The following is a 9,704-nucleotide window of genomic DNA, read 5'->3' on the forward strand; positions in this document are numbered from 1 at the left end:
AAGTTTTGATGTGGTAATACATAGTTGCATGTCTTTTTTATTCAACTCTGTTTTTTTGTGTTGTTGTTTTTTTTTTTTTGCTTTTTTTCCTGTATGGAAAATAGGCTTAAGTCCAGCTTCATGTAGGAGGGAGCTTGCAGGTAAACAAAGCAAGATGTAGAGTGAGTTGAGGTGTATGTGTTTGGGTGTAGGTGTTTCAGTTGAAAGTGGTGTGGGTGAACTGATGGAATGTCACAGGCCACAGAGCAGCGCGAAGAGGCCTTAGTGTGTTAGTGACCGGTGGTTTCTGTCTCCACCTCAGGTTCCCCTGTCGACTCGCAGCCTGCCGGCGCTCAAGGCCTGGAGCCGAAACGCCCGCCCCCTCCTCGGCCTAATGCCCCCCCAGCCCGGCCAGCGCCCCCTCAGCGTCCACCTCCTCCCTCAGGTATAGTGCCTCAATGAAGCTTTCCATATATCGCCACAGCAGCTAACCATTACTGTAGTAACCGTCTTCACTGCAGTGTGGCTCAGCTCCATTTTACAAAACAGAGTGAGCTAAAATCACTGAGCATAATTTGTAACAGCCCTGTTGCAGACCAGGGTTAATGTTACAGAGCTACTCCTGGTGTGGATTGTCAGCACGTTTACCATTAGACTGCAGAAATTAAATATCTGGATGCTGACGGCTGTGTTGGTGTGTGGGACAGGTTTTGTGTTGAAGTGCTGCAAGGACCTTGCAGTTGTAAATTTTCCTCAGTCATTGAATAGGAGGTTGTTTTTCCACATGTAACGATGCCTTTCATTCTCTTCCATATATTTGAAGGCGGTAGGAGCCCCACGCCAGTTAGGAAAGATTTGGGAGGTAACATCTTCACCTTAGAAGTGCAGCGTGTGACATGCTGAGGGTTTACTGTTGTAGTTTGTGTCCTGTGATGTTTTTAGCAAGCTGCTGTTCCTTGTTGCTTCATTCCATTCTGTTCAGCTTCATGATACATTCGCAATGGAGCACGTGTTGGACCACCCAGCAGCCATGTAACATTCTAACAGCATTACCGGTTGCTTAGGTTATCGTCACTTAATTGGTGAAAAGGCTGTGTTTGCAACATTCAGAGCGAGCTGCTCTGTCACAAGAGAGTATGAACTCAGTGTCTGCAGTCCTTTCAGCTGAGGCAAAAAGAGCAGCACTTTTCTTTGAAGCTCCAGTGGGATGGTACAGAGGTGCAGAGTAGTATTTTTTGTGGGTCCCTTGCTCTAACACACTTTTAAATGTGCTGTGGTTGTTTCTGTCTTCGTAGTAGCCAAGGTGTTGTTGTGATATGGTAGTTGTTTTGGGACAAGCTAATTAATTTTGGTTGCACTATTTGAGTTTGAGTGGTTTTTTTTTTCAATGCTTGGAATAGATTTGATTTGGTTTCTTTTTATGGACATATATGCTGGTATTTGTTCGCTTCCTGTCCTGGGCTGGTGGTGGCTTTATCACTGGTGTGGTGCTCTGCTTGCTTTGTTTTGTATCTTGAGTTCGAAACTATGTTTGCTTTTACCCAAAGACCTTGAAGAACCTCAAAGTGCAGCAATTGATACAAAAGACATGGAAGGTAATGACACAAACTCCATCAGTGACCTGAAATGTACTAGGCCCTTTCCTCGTCCTCAATGAGCCATTTAATAGGTGGAGCTGGCAGTTGATCTGAGCCCAATGAAATGATTTGCTCTCTTCAGAAAAATCACTAATTGGTTCATATTAGTGTAGCACCAAACATATGGTCACTTCTCCTAGTAAGTGGTTCATAAAGCCCCACTTCATCGCTATTTTGGTATCTTGCTGTATTTTGGTGTGGTGTTTCTAAATCGGATTCTTGTTACTTGTGTCTGTCAAATATAGCAGTCAAGTTTGGATATCTACGTGCATAATGTACAGTTCATACATTACAGTATGCATAGCTTTAGTCTGTAAATCTGGACATCATGACAAATGGCAGTATTTAACAGTGTTTGGTTCTTCTTCCTGTGCTGCAAAGGGCAAAAAAGCCCTGGAGTAGCTAGACAGGACTATGGAGGTAAGTCGCAGTGAACTGCATTGTTATTGTGCATAGACAGATTCTGTTACCTTCAGGTGGGTGAAGCACATAGTCAAGGCGGAACAGAAAAAATGCAGGTGGTGGATTCTGCCACCATTTGGACGTGGAACCCTGGTTTCCATGTCGGGGGCTGGAACGGGAAGCTTGTCCCAGAGACACTGGCTCGTCTTCACCTGGCAGGTGTAGCGAGCGCTCCTATCCAGGACACGTCCGTCATCAGAGTCGCGTGGGAAACCGCCGCCGTTGCCGTGGCCATGCTGAAGAATGGCCCGGGTTTGGCAGTGCTGTGGGCCTGTGTTTCTCGACCCGGCCATGGCATCCTGGCACTTTCTGATTCATTTTAATGAAACTTGAGTGAGACAGGGAGGGGGAGGAGGCTGCTAGGATCATTAGACACAAGCACAGATGTTGCGATTTCAAAGGCCCGCTCTGTCCCCGCCAGTTTGAAATAAATTCCAGCCAGAAACAGCTCAGAAGCATCCTGAAAAGCCCTTTTATTTTACTAACCACAATTTGACCTGATGGAGTATGTGAAAGTCATCTTGATAGGATTTATACACCCCTGGAGAGCCAAGAAATAAATTTGTGATAAAACTCATATTAATTGATCAGTCCTCCACAACTGTAGACTGTATTTTCAAAAAAGCTCCCTCTGCGAGTGATCTTTTTTTTCCTGGCCAGCCCTCAAATATGAGGGCTTTGTGAGCCACAAAGCTGAAAAGTCATTTGAGTCAATGCAGTTGCACTGTTGCCAAGAAATCGCATTGTATGTAACCATAGAAGCCTATTTAATTAGTATTAAGCTTTGTGTGGATTTTTTTTTCCTCCAAGGGTTATGTGCATGAACTTCTCACTTTTGACAGAAAATGAGAGAGGAAACTTAATCCCGGCCAAGAATAGCTGTGTTTGGTCTTTGATTATGTCTGTGTTATTTCAGGGCGAGGACAGCCCACAGCAGGGCCAGCTCCGGGAGGTGCCCAGAGACCGGTGAGTTACCACCGCTAACATTAGCGCATTATCCAGCTCTAAAAAGCCTTTCTCCATCAAGGATTGTTTGTTTCTCTGTGCTAGCTACGTAACAAGTGGCGTGACTCAGGGCTGCACCATCTGTTACGACGGTGGCTCGGTTTTTGCCGTGAAGATGACTCAGTGATATGCTTTAAAAAAAGTGTATTTTAAGCCTAATGAGGGAGCAGATCCTCTGTTTGCAGTGTTAATGGGAACAGGACAGGGCACAGCCTGTCATGTTAATGCAAGTCCTTCAGGGGACTGATTCACGTGACACCAGTGGGGTAGTGCTTATCCTCCAATTGGTGCTCACATTATATTGTGGTGCACTCTGTGATGCGAAAAAAAAACAGCTGTTGGCTGCACACGAGTGTATCAGAGGACTGCATTCGTCTCACTTCAATGCTTCTGCGTGAATGCAGGTGGTTCTCACGGTGAGCCTATCAGGGTTTCATAAAGGGGAAGGAGCATTCAAACAAAATAATAAAACTCAAAACGAACTACATAAAAAATAAGCCCTTTGAGACAAAACTTCAGGCGCTTTTACCCTTCTTTAGAGAAAAAAGTCTGACCTCTCTGTCTGAAGGAGTTTATAGGCTCAGAGTGGGGAAGGAAAGAGCCACTGGAGGCCACTGTAGTTGTACAGTGTTGTTCATTCTAGACCTGGTTCTTCTGTTCATTCTGTGCTTGCGTCCCCTGTCACTGTAGACCATTCCTCCACGAGCGGGCGTCATCAGTGTCACCCCTCAGGCCAGGCCCCCTCCTCCGGCTCACCCCGGGGCCCCCAGGCCCGCCCCAGATGTCCACCCAGGAGCCCCAAGGCCCATGCCAGAGACTCACCCTGGGGCCCCCAGGCCCATCCCTGGACACCAGAGCAAACCAGCAGAGCTGCCACTGGGTCAGTTCAGATTGATGATGCACTTTTACGCCTAATGACTATGAATATAACTCAATATCTTCAGAATTGTGGATCACGTTTATACCTGACTGCAATGTAAAAACATCACCTGTCAGCTGTTCTGTATCCAACTGAAGGCAATTGTCTTGAATTTATGGTGGGAGATTTCTCCTCCACTGATCTTTATTGTGTTCAGGATAATATGAATATCTTGTGCAAGTAGTGTCAGGACTGAGGCTGAATAAGTGTCAAAACCTTGTCATATAAAGTATTAATTGTTGTTGTCACAACAGCCTCAGCCTGCTTATACAGAAAGGCGGTAATGTAAGTCAGGGATACCAGAAACTGACAGTTAATGTGTTTTCTCTGTTCTGTTTTCTTCTTATATCTGTTTGTTCCCTGTAATAACCCCATTTCCATGGCTCACTTGTGAGTGGGTCTGAGACTATATACTTTCACTGTATAATAAGGGTCAGTAATTTGCTTGTATGCCTGTATCCAGGATCCATAAACTGTGACAATGAGTAGCTAAAACATTAACAAAAGTCAATATTCATCTGAATCGTGTAGCTGATCGTTTTAGGTTACTTGACACCCAGCATAAATGACCTCAGTTATAACAGGACATGTACAATCTCTGTCTTCAGACGAACTACATAAATGGAGGTGGTTCTTACTCAGCTCCTGTGTTTGTGTGTGACAGGGCCTCCTGTACTGCCAGGGCCCATGAAGCCTCAGCCGGCGTCCCCTGTGCAGCCGCAGATGCAGTCCCCTATGCAGCCGCAGATGGCGTCTCCCATGCAGCCGCAGACGGCGTCTCCCATGCAGCCGCAGACGGCGTCTCCCATGCAGCCGATGCAGCCCCAGATGGCTCCCCCGCTCCAACCCCAGATGGCTCCCCCGATGCAGCCCCAGATGGCTGCCCCACTCCAACCCCAGATGGCTTCCCCACTGCAGCCCCAAATGGCTCCCCCGTTACAACCACAGATGGCAACCCCCATGCAGCCGCAGTTAGCGGCTCCCATGCAGCCCCAGCCTGCAGCTACCCCCCAGCCCAACCCGGGCCTGGCTTCCCCAAAACCGCCACCCCGCAGTCGCTCCTCCCACGCCCTGCCTCCTGAGCCCGCCCCTGCATCTCAGGTCAGTGTCCGCCCTTACACCTGCTATGTCCTCTCTTTTAGTGTGCTGTCTCTATGTGCACAGGGAGCACCCTCTAAACCACTCCCTACTCCCCTCAGCTGTGCTATCATATGTGTACTTTATGTGATGTCATTTACCACCCACCTGAGCACTGAGCAGGGATCAGTGTTGCTGAGGAGGGCGGGGAGGAATTTTTTAGATTCTCAGTAACTTTTCTGTGATGTTATTGCTTGATCTATGTGTTAGCCAGCTTGAAGAAAATAAGTACCATAACATATATGTAATGGAAGGCTAAATAATTCAACTGAGGGTATAATGCGTCTTTATTTTAAAAAACGTCTTCCTTTGTTTAGTCCAGCAGTTCTTACTTATAGTTCCTCTGATGTAGGAATTAAAGCCTAGTAGCCTCCCTTGCCACTTGCACAATATTTCCCCTAAATTTCAAATGCTGAGATGTTACCATTTCCCACTGATGTTTCCCTTTTCCCCTGATGTCTGTCTCTCTTTCTCACAAGCAGGAGCAATCCTCAGGTTGACAGGTATTTCAGATCATTTCAGCCTCAATGTTATCTCCATAGCTCTCAGATTTAGTGACAATGTATGACTCTTCTCATACATTGAAATAAGTTGCACATTTTAATTTGTCCCCTTTTCTCCATATCTTAATTTCGGTGTTTATTTTGAGTCTGGCGTCTTTTTTGTTATGGTCTTACACTGGTATAAGCTTTATTTTTTTGATTCTGTGAACATGTCACATCATAATTCAGATACTCATGTGCCACATCACCACAGCCTAACTGCTGTTGAAATCAACGTGAAGCTTCCTGCCACCTGTCAAAATGTTAGTACTCGTTAAAGTGGCAGACCCTCACCATTCATGTATCTGTTTTGCATATTTGTGATTTTGAATGGTTGTGTCAAGAGTCAGTCTCTGTTCCCAGCTTAACCCTCTGTTCCAGAACAGCAGAGACTTGTCAGCAGCTGCACTCTTTTTTCACATATGACGTGTTTAAAGGTATACCTTGGTTAATTAGTTTTGTCAGAAAAAGTCTTATCAGAGACATGAGTAACATGATGTAAATATTCAGTTCACTAATTATCTTTAACAATGCAATACCCCATGAAATGCTTTTTCATTTAATAAGCATACCTATTTAATTAAGATGAATTAGCGATTCCTTTTCACCGTAGGTAGAGATGTAGTCACCGCTGCATCCAACTGTTAATGTTACCAGTGTTTCACACCAAAAGCTTGACCTTTGCTACTTGTTTTAACTAGATTTTGAGTGTAGATCGTGCTAACTCTATAATGAAATTGCCTCTTCACTTTTCATATTTCCTGGTCATACCATCCTGATGGTCTGCATTCTACTAAGCACCAAACCTGATGTACATTTAATCTTTTGTTGAGCACGGTTCATAGGTGCAATAGACGGTCATTTGCCATTTGTCAGAAATGATGAAGCAAGATAGCATTAGATACCAGCTCTTCACTGTGGCTTTTGACATTCATTTACTTTTAGAAGGTAAACGCATTTGCACTATTTTCAGTAACATTTTTACAAGTGGCTTGTTCTCAGAGGCTTCATTCCCCAAGGTATACCTGTATTGCATTATTGTGTAAATACCCATAGTACTGCATTATCACGTTATGTTAAATGTGTTTAGGATGTGTGATTAGAACAAACCCTTTGCTGTTGGGAACAAACTCTGTTTGCTCATAGGATCCTGAGGACGATTGTTGAGAACCATGGGTAGTACTTGAGATTGAAATGCGTGATGTCACATAAAAGTTGGATTCGTAAAGCAGTGATGCTAGGGCACTGTGGTAGTATCTGTGTTTATCAGGAGGTTTCAATCAGGGCACCACAGGGAAATGTAAAGGCAAGCTAACCATGAAAGTTAGGTTTTATTTTCAAACAGTATATAATTATGCCTTTGAACACACAAATCCTTAAACAACAATGCAAGGACTGTATTTTTTTTCATATGCATCTACATTTATTTTATCCTATCCTCTATCCTCTGTTTAACAGCACTCACCTCCACAAGGAAGGAGATATATTGTTGCTTACCTGTCATTGAGGCCAGTGTCAATGACTACAAGGACTAAAAATTGTTTAAACCACGTGAAAGCATTTTTAAAACAAAACTCCCTGTTCTATAAATATTCTTTTCCCTCTTCCCACAACCTCCACACATTTATATCATCTGGTCCTCTAAGTCTGGATGTGTTAACTACACAATTAAGGAGTGTCCCAGCAGGTCCACACACACACCTCATACACACAAAACCTGACAGGTGGAACTGATGAAAAAAATCTTGATTATGACAACGTTTGTAATATGACTGTGAGAGAAACAGGGCCCTTCATGAATATGAAAGTCAATACATTAAATTCAACATTGAGTCTCTGGGGTTTAGACCGTGTGTTGTGTTTACATCAACCTTTTCAGTCTGTCTTGCTCATTGTGATTATAGACAAACACTGCATTACTCTGTGTGTGCCCTTCGAAATGTATGTCTGATTTGATGTCTGTTAAAAAAAAAAACTATAAGGAGAACAAACATGAGCAGCATTTGCATTATACAGAAAAATCATTTGTAAAAATTTTTACCTCACTGTGTGTCTGTACCCATCTGACACCTTTCAACAGTTGTCACACCAGTACATTCATACATGTCAAAGGGTTAATTCCTCTGTAATTGTACAAATGTAACTTTTAAGTTGGAGGGAGAAAAGGCTTTCATTCTGTAGGGTTCATTTCTTGTAAGAGGCTGTTGGTTTTAAGATTATTCCTGGCATCCTTTCTTTGATTACTGGCATTCATTTAGTTTCTGTTTTCCCGTGCAGATCAATGGGATGAACGGTATCCAGAGAGAAGCACAATGGAAACTCGACCCCTTTGACCCACTCAGCTCTGACCTGCCCTCCTCCACTTCCTGGCTCAACACCCAGTCCCTGACGCGAAGCTGCTCCCTCCGCTCCGCCCCGATCCCGCCCCCCTCGGCCCTCCCCACGTCGCGCTCCACACGGGGCCTCCGCGGCGGCTCCGCCCAGCTCCTCCCCCCGGCACCTGCGCGCAGCAAGTCCCAGGAGACGCTGCGCGCCTCTCCCAACCCCTTCCTGTCTGACAGCCAGCCAAGCAGCACCAACCCCTTCACCGGCAAGCTGGCCCTCGCCCAGCGCCGCTCGCTCACGCCCGACTTCTGTACCCAGCAGCAGGCGCTCGCCTCCAAGCCACTCCTCCAGCGGGCCGTGTCGGCGTCCGCACAGGCCCCCCCGTGCCTGGACCCCGCCCCGGCCGCCGCCCCAGCCCCGGCCCCGGGGAAGCGCGTCCAGCCGTGGGTGACTTTTGACGAGGATTCGGCCTCTCCCGCTCCAGGGAGAACTCCAGCTGCAGCAAACCCCCTCCTGCCCAGCACCACCTCCACACACCCACAGACCCTGTTCCCAAGCTCTCAGTTCAATTCCCCCAGCAGCTGGGGGGCCCCTTCCGCTCCTGTGTTCCCAGCAATCCCTCCTCCTGTTCCTGCAAGGACTAATAGTGGCACCCCAGAGATTCCCTCAAGACCAAGCAGCAGCTTTCTGACCTCTAAGGAGTTCACAGAAAGATAGGATTATTGAATATAAAGCTGTACGTATCGTTTGATGTAGAAATATTGGGAAATATAATAAGTCAGTGTGTGTATGTATGGTCCCTATAAACAGTACATAAAAGTGTTTACCCCCAAATCAGACATCAGAATTGTATTATTATTTTACCAAAAACAGTTTGCCACAAACTTGGGAAAAGATATATATGTACTTGGCTTTTTTCAAAGAAGTAGCTGTTCCATATCTCCATGTGGAATCATGTTCAGGTTTCTTTGTTTTTTTTGGTGTATGTATTTCTTATGTCTGTATGTGTCACATTGGCAGGACGTCTGTGCCTGTGTCTATATGTGCGCACAAATGTGTGTTAAACCTGTGCAATATTTAATTGTTGTTTGGCCACAAGCTACTGTTACCTACAGCTGCTCAATAACTTTGAGATTATATATATTTTGTGTATCAAACTTTTGATCACATTGCATTATAGATACGCACATTTAAGTAGAATCCACACATAGCAAAACGGCGTTGATTGTGGAAATGGGGAAAACTTTGAGGACTTTTACATGTAAAATGTGTGTAACTTGGCGTGGAAACGTAACAGTGATGTTTAGGACTTGAACAGGCATCTGGAGAGTTTGCAGTGATTGCAGGTGACTTTAATCACCAAAAACACCTGTTCCCGCATGATGCCTTGTCTTCCTAAGTGGTTTGTCTATTCTCGATCAGTGGCACTGAGCATCAGTTCATTTAGCCGCCCTTTTGTCCTGAATGTACATTAATGAAGTGGTCACTGCCTCCGGTGCAGAGCATATTTTAAGTGGTGTGGACTCTATAAAGCGTATCAGGCAATGCAGCACTTGGCAGGATGGGGAGCTGACCTTATAAATCTGGTCACCATACCCACTCGCCCTTCTTGCAGGCTTCCTCTCCTTTTGACTCAAGACTTCTCTGATCATTGTGAAGTTCATGAGTATGGGATTATATATAGTAAATTACATACAG

The 9,704-nt window shown here is 45.2% G+C and overlaps 1 protein-coding gene across 2 annotated transcripts in view; it reads left to right on the forward strand.

Moving 5' to 3' along the window:
- The window catches only part of synj1 (synaptojanin 1), a 28,426-nt gene extending 18,722 nt beyond the window's left edge, over window positions 1-9,704 (forward strand). Inside the window, exons 25-33 of one of the 2 annotated variants that reach the window (XM_036523245.1) lie at window positions 105-140; window positions 302-424; window positions 803-841; window positions 1,998-2,036; window positions 2,995-3,044; window positions 3,774-3,963; window positions 4,667-5,103; window positions 5,622-5,642; window positions 7,959-8,034. In XM_036523245.1, coding sequence (XP_036379138.1) covers window positions 105-140; window positions 302-424; window positions 803-841; window positions 1,998-2,036; window positions 2,995-3,044; window positions 3,774-3,963; window positions 4,667-5,103; window positions 5,622-5,639 — 932 coding nt within the window. In that variant the 3' untranslated portion in view covers window positions 5,640-5,642; window positions 7,959-8,034. Of the gene's footprint in view, window positions 1-104; window positions 141-301; window positions 425-802; window positions 842-1,997; window positions 2,037-2,994; window positions 3,045-3,773; window positions 3,964-4,666; window positions 5,104-5,621; window positions 5,643-7,958 lie in introns of both variants that reach the window. The other variant, XM_036523244.1, reaches the window with a different exon arrangement.

Source organism: Megalops cyprinoides, chromosome 3 (genome assembly GCF_013368585.1).
Source record: "Megalops cyprinoides isolate fMegCyp1 chromosome 3, fMegCyp1.pri, whole genome shotgun sequence".
Classification (NCBI taxonomy): domain Eukaryota; kingdom Metazoa; phylum Chordata; class Actinopteri; order Elopiformes; family Megalopidae; genus Megalops; species Megalops cyprinoides.